We start from the raw sequence: 16,008 nt of genomic DNA, 5'->3' as shown, positions 1-16,008 counted from the left end.
CAGTGCGGATGGGGTGCTAGGAGGATGGAATCCTTGGGAGGCGGGGGCTCTGGGTCACCTCCTTTGAGTGGCCGGAAAGCAGCCCCTCCCCGCCCTCTGCTCATGCTCAGAGACACTTGGGCTTTGGGCATCCCTGCTCCTTCCCTCCCTCCCTCCCTCCCTCCGCTTCTTCCCAGCCGAGGGAGGTCAGCTCCTCCTCCGCCCTCCATCACTTGGCTGCAGCCCTGGCCAGGGAGGAAGCAAGCAAGCAAGCAAGCCTGGGCTGCCATCTCCAGGAGGAGGAGGAGGAGGAGAGGGGGAGGAAGGAAGGAAGGAAGGAGCGAGCCCCTGCAGAGCCAGGGGAGAGGAGGAAAAGTCCAGCAGCAGGAGGAGCAGAATCCCCGCAGGAATGCCAGCCAGGTCAGTCTCAACCCTGGGGGGCTCCCCTTGGCATTGCCCCCCAAGAAGGTAGCCCCTTCCCCGGATGGAGGGCAACGCATCCTCCTGCAAAGAGGCCCCCAGGGAAAGCTGCCGGACTAAGGGCCTTCTCTGCTTCTACCTCTGTGTGTGTGTTTTTTACACACACACGCATATATGTGTGTGTGTGTGTGTGTGTGTGTGTGTGTGTGTGTATATATACACACACATATATATATATGTATGTATATGTGTACATATGTACACACACACACACACACACACACACCTGCACACAAATATGTACACACACATGTACAGGCACACACACACACATACATATATATGTACACACACATATAAGTATACACACACACACATATATATATATACCTATATACACATATATGTATACACACATATATATGAACACACACACATATATACACACACACATATATGTACATACACACACACACACACACACACATATATATATATATAGACACACACACAGATATATACACACACACATACACACTTGTGTGCCTTTAAATTGTTTCCAACTTATGGCAACCCTAAGGCAACCTTATCGTGGGGTTTTCTTGGCAAGGTTGGTACAGAGGGGGCTTGCCATTGCCTTCCCTGAGGCTGAGAGAGTGTGACTTGCCCAAGGTCACCCAGTGGGTTTCATGGCTAAGCAGGGAATTGAACACTGGTCCCCAGAGTCTTGGTCCAATGCTGAAACCACTACATCACACTGATAACAATCTATTTTTTTTTTGTATTTGTATTTTTGTATTGTATTTATGTGTACAAGGGCCCACTGTATACATCACACACACACATGTGGACACACACACACAGAGACATGTATGTATGGTTGTACGTATGTGTGTTTGTGTGTGCATGTGTACAGTGGGCCCTTGGTATCTGCTGTGGTTTTTTTTGAGGACCCCCATGGATACCAAAATCCATGGATGCTTAAATCCCATTAAATACAAGGGCATAGTGGAATGATATTCCATATATAAAACGGCAAAATCAAGAGTTGCTTTTTGGAATATACTCTGCATGCATGTGTGCGTGTATTCCAAGATGTGGGTGCTTCAATCCGCAAATAAGGATACAGAGGGCTCATTTCATGTGTGTGTGTATGTGTGTGTTTGTACTTGTATTTGTGCCCTCTCAGAGCATCTTTCCTCTGCCCAGCCTTCCTCTAGAGATGCTGGGGGAGTGTGGCTAGCCTTCAAAACCACTGGTGGCCACTTGCCACCCCTTCATACTAGAATGTCACCCTGCAATGAGTCACCAAGAGGCCATGAGATCAAGTGAGGTTCACAGGGGAAGTGGTCGGTACAGTGCTGGATGTAGGTGAGATGCAATCCACACTCTGCTTCAGCAGAAGGGGACCATCCTATGATGCCACAGCCGTGCCCAGGTGATGGTTTTATATACTCTCCTCACCTGCATCCACCTCTGCAAGTCACCTTTTGGCCTGTGTCGACCTCTGTGTGGGAGAAACATGGGGAACTGAATTCACTCAGGCTGTGGATACAGAAAGCTCACGTCTCCTGAGATTCTAGCAGGTTGAAGGTGCTATATAAATAACCAGAGAGCTGTATGTGTGTCTCTCTGTGTGTATAATATATATGCATTTGTGTGCATTTGGTCACCTATGAGTAAGACCTTGTAGCTGAGGTTTTCAAATATACTTTCTCTCTTTCTGTCTCTGGAAAATCTAGATGCTGATATGCTAGCTGTAGTAATGATGTTCCTTCCATTTATCTCTTTAGTTTCAGAACAGTTTTGATTTCTGATATGCCAATGTCTTCATATGCTGAGATTCTCTATCTGTTGCCCATGATCTTCCATCAGTTCTGTGTTTTTAAATGCAGTTTTGTGATACTTGATATTTCATCTACAACAAGTGATGGCTGTGTAGTCTCCCATGTATAGTTTAAAATGGCTACCAGCTATACCACCTTTCCACCTGTTCAATTCATTTAGAGCCTTTCTATAGAATTGCATCTCTCATTGTACTTATGTCTCTTTTTAAATAAATCTAAAGGTAGGGGCAGTTTGCCATTAACATGGATTATATTGCAACCCCTTGAGAATATATTATTTGCTTTCCTAAATTTTAGATTGTAAGCCTGAGGGCAGGGAACCGTCTGACTAAAAAATTGATGTACAGCGCTGTGTAAACTTACAGCGCTTTATAAATAAAGGTTAATAATAATAATAATAATAATAATAATAATAATAATAATAATAAATGCAGTATATGAACATTTAAGTATCATTTTCAGAATGTCCTGCTCTTTGCTTATTTCTTCTCTCTTCTTATCTATGCCTCCTTTTAATATTTTTAATTTAAAAAAAAAACTTTCTAGCACTTTAATGCGAATGCAGTAAGCTCCTGTAATTTAAAAGTTCAAATCCATCCCAGTACATTGGTACCCTGAGAACTGAAGTAGAGGAAAACTTTCCTCTCCTCTTCCCTTTTCTAATCCTGCAACTTTTAACTTTAGCCTGACTCCATGCTATGGAATTCTGGGAATTGTAGTTTAGTGAGACATTATTCTCCTCTGTCAAAGAGCTCTGGTGTCAAACTACAGTTCCCAGAATCACATAGCATTGAGTAATGGCAGTTAAAATGATGTCAAACTTGATTATTTCTGCAGTGCAGATGCAGCCTAAGAGGCAGTTCAGTCTTTCAGAATGGAGTGTTGTTAGGGGAGAAGCATAATAAAGCTTGAAAAACCACTGAATATTGATGTCATATGAAGGAGACATGGCGACATTTAGAAACAAATCTGCTCCCCCAAGAAGGCCAGATTTGGCTTGGGGCCTGTAGTTTCCATCCCTGCTATATAGGTACAGACAGATTTCAGAAGAACACAGAGTCCATCAAAGGGAGCCAGGTACAGTATAGTACAGTGATGGTGAACCTTTTATAGACCGAGTGCCCAAACTGCAACCCAGACCCCACTTATTTATTGCAAAGTGCCATGTCCCTCAGGCTTTCTAGTAAGAAACTCTGGCACACTCTATGCTAGGGCAACAGCATGTGTCACCTCTGGCATGTTGGCATATAGTACTTTAGGGCATGTGCGTGCATGCTGTGGGACCACTTGGAAAACAGACTCAAGGAATTGAGCCAGATATTTTCTGTACCTCATGAATCATATATACATATATATGAACCAACCTGCATCTGATAGATCCATATACAAATATAGATGAAGTCTCCCTTATCCCTGTTGGCACAGTGGTTAAGATGCTGTCCTACAGCCACAACATTGTAGGTTTGATCCTAGAGGAGGGCTCCAAGGTCCACTCAGCCTTCCATCCTTTTGTAGGTCGGTAAAATGAGTACCCAGCTTATTGAGGGCAATTGGCTTACGTATTGTAAACTGCCTAGAGAGCGCTAGTTCACTGATAAGCAGTATAGCAATGTACTTGCTATTGCTATTATCTGGAATTCCAAAATTCAAACTATTCCAAATTTATGTACATGAGTGGTTGAGATCATGACACCTTTGCTTTCTGATGGTTCAATGTACACAAACTTTGTTCGATGCACAAAATTATTAAAAATAGTGTCTATGGCCCATTACAAAGCACCCAAAAAGGGCGTTCTGTCAGCGCCGCTGGTTGCTGCATCCGGGAACCGCAGCGGACAAACCGCGCGATTCCCGGACGCAGCAAGAAGAAGCTGCAAAATGCAGCTTCTTCTTGCGGTGCAAGTGGCCAATTACGTACTCGCAGTGTCACTTCCGCCGCACGATGTGCGAACGCTAGATGTCCGCGACGTCAAGATGGTGGCACCCATGTAGAACGGGCACCGCCATTTTGTACGCACCGAGCGCGTACTAGGGTTAGGGGCATCCGGAAAGGATGCCCCTTTCTAACCCTAGTACGCACCAAACGTGTACTTTCCACCCATCTGTAACAGGCCTAAAAATTACATTCAAGTTATGTGTATAAGGCCTATACAAAGCATAAATGGATTTCATGTTTCAACTTGGTTCACATCTCCAAGATACTTCATTATTTACTGTATTCCAAAATCCAAAACCACCAAAATCCCAAACACTTCTGGTCCCAAGTATTTTGGGAGTCAACCTGTATCAATCTGCACCCAAGAGGCCTTCTAATAGACAGTTACTAAACTACTAATCTAAAAATGGCTAAACAGTGCTTCTTAATAGTGCAGTTTTTTCCTGTGTACAGACTGCAAAAAAGTTGTTTCTGGGCAATTGCATAATTTTGTAACTCCAAATGGTCTGAGGATACAACATGCAACAATCCCAGTTGTGAGTTATGTTGGATATTTATTTCAAGCTTATTATTAACAAGTACTTTTCGGTATTCTTTAGTTTAAGAATGAGCAAAATTGGGCATTAGTCAGTTTTTAAATTTAACTTGTTTATCTAGTCATTTAATTTGGCCTCAACTTCAGTATATAGCAAAAACAGAAATCCAGTAGAACTTTGCTAAAACTCTGCAGTGTGACCTTGGAGGGGCTTTATTCCACTTGAAAATGTCATTCTATAAACCAAAGGTTTTAATTCAAAGGCATTTCACATAACCTTTCATATTTAGTCTTTGGTTGACAGCTGTCTATTTGGACAGAGAGTTGTTCACATTGTTTGGTAGACAGCATGCACTTAATGCAGTATAGAGTTTTGAAGACAGTTGCCATCATTCTGTTGCAAAACTGTTTCTTAAAACCTTTGAATACTTCATATGCAATGTGTTACAAAGTCTAATCTGCACTTCCTCCTCTGCTGTTTTTAATGGTGGAATTTTGTAGTGATATATTGTTGCATGAAATAGCAATTATCTTGGCAAAATGCGATTGCCACACATTTTCTGCCTTTTGGGATTTGGTTCTTGCTAATAGAATTAGAATAAACAATTTAAAATAAATTGCCAATACAATCTCTTTCCAGGCTTCTGTTTTTGTTTTGGTTCAGTTATCTGATTTATATAGCTTCCTTTATCCCAAAGGCTATTATGTTTAAATGATAAATAACTACCAAACCCATAGTAACTCCAGCAAATGGTTTTCACTGGCTTTGAAAGACACTCAGTTTGGACTATAGTGTGTCTGTGAGACAATATGGTAGAGTGGTTGCTGTGCTGGACCAGAACCAGAGAGACCCAGGTTCAGATCCCCGCTCTGCCATGAGCATCACTAGTGGACTTGATTCTCAAATGAATCTATCTTGTTTGATAGTTGTGAAGATAATGAAGGGGAGGAACATCTGCACCACCGTAGACTCATTGTAGGAAGGATGGGATATAAAGGCAAAATTGGCAACCTAATTTCAAATTCCTCTGCAAGAGGACAATTCAGACCAATGGCAAGAACAACCATGTTTTCTTCCAGCAGCCCTTTGGGTCAGCGAGGAACAGAAGGAGGAAAGGATGTCAAAGAGAGCACAAAAAGTGGTTGCTACACCCATTGCTGCTTTCAGCCTTGCCCACTATTGGCATACACCGTCCAGCACATTGTAAATAATAAATAATAATAAAGTTTTTATTTATATCCCGCACCTTCCTTCGATCAGGGCGGCTTACAGTATAAAATTTAAAACAACAATACATACAATAAAATCCAAAATACATCACATATAAACAATAATAAAAAACACAGGCTAAAAGCCCCAAAGCCCTTCCTCTTGGCCACGAAAGAGGAGGGAGGCCCACAGGATTTTTAATCGGGGAATGCCTGTTGGAACAGGAAGGTCTTCAAATCCTTCCTAAATTGGGCCAGGGTGGTAGTCGAGCGGAGCTCAGTGGGCAGCGTATTCCAAAGGGCTGGGGCAGCAGTGGAAAATGTCCTCCTTGTGGTGGAGGACAATCTAGCCCCAGGCACCTTCAGTAGCTGCTGCCCAGATGTCCTGAGGGTGCGAGGCGGAATGTACGGGGAGAGGCGATCCTTTAGGTAACCTGGACCCAAGCCATTTAGGGCTTTATAGGTAATAACCAACGCCTTATATTGGGCCCGGAAGCGGATAGGCAACCAATGGAGATCTTTCAATGCCGGTGTTATATGGCTAGTCCTGGGAGCACCAGTGACGAGCCGGGCTGCCATGTTCTGAACCATTTGTAGCTTCCGAGTTTGATATAAGGGTTGCCCCAAGTAGAGTACATTGCAGAAATCCAATCTCGAGGTTACCAGAGCATGTACAACAGTTTCTAGGTCCCTCTGCGCCAGGTATGGGCGCAGCTGGCGAATAAGCCGAAGCTGATAACAGGTGCTCTTGACCGTCGCGTTCACCTGAGCAGTTGTGTTTGAATTAATATGGCCCCTAATAGAACAAAGGTCCCTCCTGTTCTACTTACAGGGAAATTATTTTCTAGTGGAAATGCATTCACACTTCTCTTGTGTCCAGAGGTGTAGATGATTTGTAGTAACAAAAGCAATCATGACAAAATGCATCTCTGGATTTTTGTGGTGATGATATGGCAGCTGTTTCTTATAGATTCTGTAAGACAGGTTGGCTTTAAAGTGGTGAACCCAAATTATCTGTGTATTGATTAGCTTTGTACAGGGCGGGGGGGGGGGGTTGGTTCATCCTGATGACTGCGGCTCCAGTCATCCTTAACTGCACCTGCTAGAGCTAATAGAAGCAGGATTCTAGCAGTCTCTAAACAACCTCATTTTGCCATCAACTTGGTTCATAGTATATGGTGTCCATATTTTAATGCAGAAGCAACTCGTAGTTCTGTTGCTTCCGTGTGAATCCACACTGGATTTTATGGGACCTGCTTTGGATTTGGCCACTCCTGTTCAGATACCCAAAGTAAAGAAGCTTTTTAATTCAAAAATCTTGCAGGGCTCAAGATGGACATGTCTGGAGCAAGATGCCCAAGAGTGGTTTTTGTTGCCTGTAGTAGAAGGGTCTCCAACTCTAACTAGCTAAACTACTAATTTTAAGGACAGCAACAGTCCAGTCATATGGAAGGTGCAGAACTACCAGTTGCTTCTGTATCTAAATATTTGTCTTTTCTCCAAATATACCTTTATCAGTGCAAACATAAGGGAAATATTTTGGTTGTGTCTTTGCAACAATACCTTTGGCAGTGGCAGTCTGAGTAATCTATCTACAGTAAGCAGTGCCATTAGCTACAGTAAATGTTGATTACACTAACAATAGGATCTTGTGCACTTGACTGGAACTTCACATTTAGCATTCTCTGTGCTGAATATTCAGTCTGGTGCTAGCTTTTAGCTGAAATTTAGAGAATTCAAAGAGATCGCAGAACTTTAGTGTCAGATATAAAACAAGACAAAAGATTATGGATTCAGATCTGGAAATAAGTATATGTTGGACATTTGGACCAGGCATAAGGAGCTAAATATCCTATTAACTCTTCAGGTGTTTTTCCCCCATCTAGAGGTGGCAGCTATGGGCTTGACTCGATTCATTTGGGATGGGTTGTGCTGTATCTGTCATTCCAGCTAATTTTGTTTTTGGTGGTGATGTGCAAATGAAAACACAGCTCCAGAATCTTTTAACAATTGTATGAAAGTGCGGGTTTCAACAGATAAAAATATTTTCATTTGTGTGGCATCAGTAAAAACCTCTCATGTGTAGTTACTAAATGTATAGGAGTCCTAGGGAATCTGATCATCCCATTGTGAAACTGAGGCTGAAGCATATAACTGTGACAGAGACATTTAAATATATTTTCCGACATGACATGTATATTCACAAAGAGATGACTTTTGAATGAACTATGCAATCACAGTAAACATAGAACACATTATACCATAGGTGAGAAAATTATAAATGTACTACAATCATTTAAATATATCAGTATTTAATAAAGTAATGCTAACCCGGTTGTAATACTGATACTTTCATTCATCTTCAGGGAAAATCCACAAAGTAGCAGAGCTGTTTCTGACTTATTGTTTTATTGTGCATACTTTCCTTGCAGCAAAAACGCTGCTCTTATCTGTGTTTTGATTCCTTTAACAGTAAGGAGGTGGGGGGGAGTCTCCTGCATAAATTATTTCCTGCAGAGATTATGCTGTGTGGACTGCCACAGTTCAAGAAACTGATCAAGAAAGCAATTCTGCATATTCAAAACCTTTTATATCTGACATATGACACTTAAACAAAACAGGCCAGCTTTTTAAAAACATATGATGCCTAAATATTTCTAACAGAGGCAGTCAGGTTCAGTTGGGTTCTTCCCCACCAATTCAGAAAGGCATGTGAAAGTGTAAGGTGCATTCTTTCATTCAGTTCAGTAAGCAGTCATGCCTATTGCAATGCAAACATGGCTTTTTCCCACACTTCTTTAGGCTTTTTGTGGCTTGTTTCCTAGTGACTGTATTTCCACCAGAAGCAATTGGCTCTAGCCATCTGAAACAAAAGGAAATGGGCAGACAGTCCCCCCATTGCTCCCTCCCAGCTCTGCTTTCTAACTCATTGTTTCAGTGCAAGCCCTTACACAGAATTGACCTATTTCCAGGGCTCTGTACATGAGTGAATTTTACAAACCTTGAACCTGCTTCAGTATAAAATGTAAGGAGGTGAAATGCACTCTAATAATGTTGTAGTTAAGAATTAGGCTTATTCCAGTTACCTGTCTGTGCCTTTTGAAAGACAATGAATGCAAAATGCTTCTAAGGCAGATGTTACACAAAAAGAAAGAGAGAGGGAAAAAAAAGAAGTTTGATATTATTTTCCTACAGTAGTTTCATGCAATGGCTCATGCCCTTCCTCATCCTGAAGACAGCCTTGAATACCTGTAATAAACTTCATAGCGAATCCCCCCTTGATGCCCTTCCCTTAAGAGCTCAACATTGCTAGAAAGCAATATGTTTGCATGTTAATCAAAGCTATTTACTTCTCAGCATACCAGTCTATAATAAGCACATTGGCATAGCAACAAGAAAGACATTAGCTGAACAAAGAGCAGCAAAGTAGCATGATACAGTCAAATACCCCTGGGATTAATTTTTTTTATCTAGATGCACTTGACAGTGAGAAATTACTTGCACGTTGTCACTTCAGTAGTCATAAGGAAATTTGAGTTTGCTCCCTGACCATTGTCTTGTCTTGTCTGATAAGATCTATGTCAAGCTAACCTGCTGCAAATTTGTCTCGGAACTAATTAACTGTGCATAAATAATACATTTAAAGAACAACCACCAATAAGGTTGAATTGTAGCAGTCTCCTCGTGCAGTGAATTTATTTGAGATAATAATCGCAAGCCACATATTCATCAAGCTTTTAAAAAGTATGCATGGATACACACAAATGACATTAGTGTGGTATGCAATGAGCAGGTTCTGTTCTGTTTGTACTATTATAGTTGCAATATAGGAGCTAGTGTCTCAGTGATGCATTTCCCAGATTCATCCTCACTGTGAGAGTTGAGGCCAAGGTGTAGAATCAGGGGCTGGGCAGCTCCCTATGGCTCCCAGTATGCTCCAGTTTACAATTGGGGTTCCACTGAAAGACATAGTCAGAGAAGGCTATTTGACTATCAAGGTTCTCTTTTTTTTCATGTGTCATTGAAAACTGAATGTGCATCAAATAATTGATGTAGGAAGAAATGTAAAAATGGTCTTGCATGTAAAGGTAGCGAAAAAGCCAACACATAGGTTTGCAGTTACCATAGATTAGATCTCAAATCATGGTTTGATCTTACAGATTCATGGCCAAATCAGGGTTTAGAGCTCCATGCCTGCTTTAATGTCATTTCTGCTTAATACTTGCAAGGCTGCATTATCATTGTTGCAATGTTCCAGGGTTCTTAATGGCTAGGGACAGTATGCTGCTTCTGGAGCTGTTTGCATATATATAACAAGCTTCTTATACATACTCTGATGTTGTCAAGGGAGTAATGTTGTAAATACATCTCCTCTTGCTTTCCCTAAGGGCTGGTAGCAGTTATCATCTGCCTTGGCCCTGCAATGTGAGCATAGGGATAGGTGGTGTATTGGTGCTGCTGCCTTTCAGGCTCTGATACCTGTCATGCCTGCTGAGACATGGCAGAGAAGAAACATGGAGCCACTTCTTTCTTTGACCTCAGTCTCCTTAGCCCTGAAAAGGGTTGGTGCTGGCTTGTGAGAAGGCTCTTTTTTGGCCAACAGTACCACTGAGTCAGATCTGCCACAGCACAAAGCCATTGCTTCAACAGGAAAGCTCACACATGTGCCCAAAAGTGGCCCTGTGTTTAGAACTATTCCACTGTCCCAGCCTTTTAATTCTAGCACTGAGTACTTGGGTTCCTATGAAGGCATAAACCCTTTGGAGGCTATAACTATCATTATGAACCACCTTTTCCCATATTTACATGTTCAGGTGTTAAGAGACTCCAGTTGTGTTGATTGTTTAAGAAAGAAAGGTACTCCTTTGTTGTAGTACCCCAATGTAGTCTCCACAGGGTGCTTTGTCTGTCATTGAGTCTGGTTTCTTTGCAACAACCAGTAAAGATATATTTTATTTCTCTAGACCTTTTAGTATGTTCAGCTGCTATTGATCACTTTAATATAGTTTTATTGTTGCTCCTGCTGCTGCTTGGGTTCCTATTTTCAAAAATTGCATTTGTATTGATTTGGTTGAATAAATTCAGGTTAACAGCTCTGAAAGGATTTGGCTTGAAAAGTAGCTGTTTAAATAGTCTAAATAACAGCTTGGCTATTTCAGATATTATGCCAAACTGTAACTGGCACCCACGTTAAACAATAGTTTATGATTCCAATTTGCCAATTGATTGCAAACCAGTAAACCACTGTCATTTTATTTTATTGGTTGATTGGAGACTGGGCAATTTTTTTTTTACTAAATAATAAAGCAAGTGTATGGATTATAATTGATGGTAAAATAAGTATAGTATCTGCAGTATTCAACATTCTTACCTATCCTTCTGCTAAAGTATTTTTAGTGAAAAGGTACATTTGCCTGGAATATGTTTAGCTTTATTGATGTAATTCTTTGCAAAAGACCAGACGCTTTCGTTATTCAAGGAGATACCAAGGTTTACTTCTGTCCTTTGGTTCACATTTTCCCCCTTCTCACTTAAAATATTTTGTTTATTGAACTACCAGCAGATCTATAAGATCTAGCTTACTTTCCTTACAAAGGTATTATGATCAGAAACCCCTTTAATTGTTCTGTTAATCTAACTAGTGTTATTTTTAACATGTTATGTTTAGTATCTGAGGAAGTGGATTATCATCTGCAAAAATACTGTACATGCTAAAATTGTTAGCCTTGAAGGTGCCACGAGACTCTATTTTTTCCTTTTCTTTTGATGTTGTGGTTGGTATCGTATTAGACAAAGGAACATGGTTAACTGGTAGATTACATCCCTTGTATACCAAAGGACCCAGCATTCCATCTTTGGCATCTCTTTTGAAAAATATCAGGTAATAGATTATGAGAAAGCCCTCTGACCAAAATCCTGCAGAGATGCAGTTAAGCAGAGAAGATAATAGTATGTTAAATGTAGAGATGGTCTAGTAAGAGATGAGGCAGCTTCCTAATTTCTCTTTTTTTTCCATTTCCCTCCCTTTTAGGATGGCTCAGGCACCTCCAAGTTACTCTTTCGTTGCATTTCCACCTCATACGAAAGATGGCCTCGTAATAGTGGGGAAAAATTCTGCACGGCCCCGGGATGAGGTAGAAGAAGTAGTTTACTTTGCTGCTGCTACCCATGATCCAGGATGCAAAGTTGAGGTAAAGATCAAAGTTTCATTCATACTTAATTTATGGTTTGACAAAAGGATTTTTGTAAGATTTTAACATTTATTGTTTTTTATAGTCAATATTTTAAAATCCCATGTCTTTCTGTTCTCTTGACCTTCGGACTACAACCTGCATCCTTTGTGCCTACATTGTATTCCTTGTATTAGTTTGCATGTTTCTTTGACAGAGCTTGGAAAATTTACTGTTTTGGAATAAAACACCTAGAATCTGCCATCCAGTATGGCCACTGATCATTGTAGCTGATGGATTCTAGGACATATAATCTCAAAAACTAACTTTTTCAGGCTCTTGTTTTTCAGCTGATTTTTGCTGGAGAAACCTTGGTGGTTTGAGTTGCAAGTTTTATTTAAAAAGAGTAAAGGTAGTCCCTTGACATGAATGTGTAGTCATAACCTACTGTGCGGGGCGATGTTCAAAATCACCTCTAATTATTCCTTGTCTAAGAAAAACCCTACTAAATCCATAGGATTGCCACAACTCAACAGGGAACTTGAAAGCACATACACACACTTTCTTTTAGACAAGATGAAACTCTGCTTTGCTGTAATGAGGCATTCACTACTCCCATTACCCACTCATTCAGCCCTCCTCTGGTCATTTTTATAAGCCAAGAAGGGCAATGGTCTAGTGCACATGTGGTGGGCCTCACCTCTCCAAGGATCATGTCCACATCCTCAGGTTGCACAGACTGAAACATATCTATTAATCTGGGACGAGCAGGAGCCAAGATTTCATCCTGTATCAACTACAACATCCAAGACAGAGTGGGTCTGAGCAATTTTACCTGCAACATGTTGTACCAACTCTTTGCAGTGGGCTGACAAATGGTCCACATGGTGCTCCTTTGGAGCAGAATGTAAGAGGTTGTCTGGAGTTTGGGGATCAGATGTCACCAGTATGCTGATGATCCCCAGCTCTGCTACTCTTTTCCACCTACAATAATTCCAAGGAAGCTGTTTCTGTGCCTATCAGGTTTCTGTGAGTTGTATGGCCAGGAATGTGTTGTTCGGAGGCACCATATCTGACTAGAGCCAGAAATCTTTGCGCAGAAAAGAATGACTGTTGATAGCCCCTTTAGTGTGTTTCCATGGGGACTAGCTTAGAGCATTTCTGCGAAGTATCTCTTTCATCCTCCATTCAGTTTGTTTGGTGGGATTCTCACTGTTCCTTGTGCTGCCTGCCTGCTGGGGCGATAAAGCTTATTTATTTGACATGAAGACCATTGGTAAATAGAGCTCCTGGAGATGAGACAGCCTCATCCCTGCTGTGAAAGAACTGCTGGAGTTCCTTTCTCCACTGCATGGAAGTGACAGGAAGAGTTTCCTCTCTAAATCTGTTTAAAGTATTTTAATAAAACCACTTGATTTTATGCAAAGGGATCTTGCAGTATCTTCAGAGACTAATTTTGAATTGTGCTTGGAAATGGACTGGCAGCCAATGGGGTTGTTGCAAGAAAGGAGTTGTATACTCCCAGTGAGTTTGCTTTAATCAGCAAACTGGCTGCAACTCTTTGAGCCAACTGAAATTTCTGAGCCCCTTTCAAAGGCAGCCCCAGATGCAGCAGATTACAGTAATTTAAACAGGATGTTATCAAGGCATGTGTTGCTGTGGGCAGATTAAAGTTATGCAGGAACAAGTGTAGTTTGTGCACTGACTTTAGCTGCAAATGCACTCCTGGTCATCACTGAAACCTGGGCCTGTACCCACTAAATTGCACACCTTCAGGAGGAGTGTAACCCCATTTAACACAGGCTGGACCCCTATTTCCAGATATGCCTTTTGACTGACTTGGGGCCCTTCCATCTTGTTTGGATTAAGCTTCAATTTATTCACCCTCATCCAGTCCATTATACCTTCCAAGCACTGGTTTAGTACAGAAACAACTTCCTTGGAGTTAATGTACATGGAAAAGAGTAGTAGAGTTGGGTATCATCAGCATACTGGTGACACCTGACCCCCAGACTCCAGACAACCTCTGCCAGTAGTTTCATGTAGCTGTTAAATAGCATGGGGGACAGGACAACAGCATAGGGGACAGGCCTTGGAGTCAAAAAGGAATCCTCCAGCACCAGCTTCTGAGAGCACCTTCCAGGGAAAAACAGAACCACTGTAGAACATTACCACCAAGTCCTATCCCAGCGAAGTGACATGGTAGGACACCATGGCTGATGATATCAAAAGCTACTAGAGATCCAGAACCAACAGGGACACTCTCACAGTCCAGTTCCAGGCATACGTTATCTACCAGGGCAACCAAGGCTGTCTCTGTCTCATAACAAGGCCTAAAACCAGGTGGAAATGAATCTAGATAATCCACTTCATCCAAGAACCCCTGGAATTGTGGAACCAGTACTTTGCCCGAAAACGGGAGACTCCAAAAACGTTGGAGACTGGCCTATAGTTATTTAGCATAGAAGGTTCCAGGGAAGGTTTTTTCAAAAGAGATCTTAAACCCACCTCCGTTAGATGTGCTTGGACCCTACCTTGTTATAAAGAGGCATTAATCACATTAATAAATTATTTCTGTCTCTTGCACTATCACTCTTTCCTTTTTGCTCACCCTCTGCTCTTTTGCCTATCTCAAGGACAATCTTTTTTAAAAACTATTTTACATTTGGTTTCTGAAAGTTTAGGACATACTGACAAACCTCCCTACTTTACTGCAAGTAAAATGTTATTATGACTTTGGCCAAGCCGCCTCTTAAATCTGGTACTGTTCCAAGTGTCACGTACAAAGTGTGCTAAATTCCTTCTCATTTGTAATACAGTATAAAGGATGTGGCTAAATGTCACTGTGTGCCTTATCATTGAAATCCGAAGTGTGAAATTTCCTGCTGACAACAGGCGATCAATGGCCTCTTGAGGGACATTTCAGCAGTCAGAATACAAGATTAATACACAGTGGGACCTTGGTATCCTCTGGAGTTTGGTTTCAGGGACCACCTCCTCCCATTGGTACCAAAATCCATGGATGCTCAAGTCCTATTATATACAATTGCATAGTAAAATGTTGTCTCTTATATACAATGGCAAAATCAAGGTTTTCTTCTTGGATTTCTTGCGGGGGGAATATTTCTAAGTACATTTTCAAGATGGTTGAATCTGTGGATGCAGAATCCATCAATATGGAGGGCTGATTGAGAGCTGTTAGCAAAGGAAATGAGACATCTAGCAGAGCAAACCAGGTTGTTTTAAACTTGCAACTAACAGCTAACAGTTCAGGGAAGAGACTAAAGGAATACACAGGACTGTGTAGAGCACGATCCAGTGTAGGTTTATGGGGCAGCACTGGTAAATTATCATTATTGATCATTAGACATGTGAGAGGAGAACAGTGTTTGAGACAGTTGGCCCAACATTATTTGCATCTTTCTGTGGTTATTTATGTACATCATGCTAGCACATCAGCAAATACTGCCACCCTGCATTAAAGTGGTATGTTATTGATTCCACACAAACCTGAAACCATCAATAGTATCTAAGATGAAAATTACAAACAGAAACAGAAATATGAAATAAATATTAAAATGGAGCCCTGGTGGTGCAGTGGTTAAATGCCTGTACTGCAGCCATTCACTCGAAACCACAAGGTTGCGAGTTCAAGACCAGCAAAAGGGCCCAAGCTCGACTCAGGCTTGCATCCTTCCGAGGTCGCTAAAATGAGTACCCAGACTGTTGGGGGCAAATTAGCTTACTTGCTAATTAGCTTACTTGCTGTTCACCGCTATGATCTTTGGAATAGCGGTATATAAATAAAACAAATTATTATTATTATTATTATTATTTAAACAAGGTAATTTTAAATGGTAATGAACAATAATAATTTACCTTTTAGCAGTCATTGCAGAATCTCAAAACAAA

The 16,008-nt window shown here is 41.2% G+C and overlaps 1 protein-coding gene across 2 annotated transcripts in view; it reads left to right on the top strand.

Moving 5' to 3' along the window:
* The first annotated feature begins 137 nt into the window (after positions 1 to 137).
* Positions 138 to 16,008, top strand: part of SCRN1 (secernin 1) — a 34,524-nt gene continuing 18,653 nt past the window's right edge. For both annotated transcript variants that reach the window (XM_042476578.1, XM_042476577.1), the window contains exons 1-2: positions 138 to 399; positions 11,958 to 12,117. In XM_042476578.1, the coding sequence (XP_042332512.1) occupies positions 389 to 399; positions 11,958 to 12,117 (171 nt within the window). In that variant the 5' untranslated portion in view covers positions 138 to 388. The remainder of the gene's footprint in view (positions 400 to 11,957; positions 12,118 to 16,008) is intronic.

Source organism: Sceloporus undulatus, chromosome 6 (assembly GCF_019175285.1).
Source record: "Sceloporus undulatus isolate JIND9_A2432 ecotype Alabama chromosome 6, SceUnd_v1.1, whole genome shotgun sequence".
In the NCBI taxonomy this organism is placed as follows: domain Eukaryota; kingdom Metazoa; phylum Chordata; class Lepidosauria; order Squamata; family Phrynosomatidae; genus Sceloporus; species Sceloporus undulatus.
This window is presented reverse-complemented; position numbering and strand designations above follow the sequence as displayed.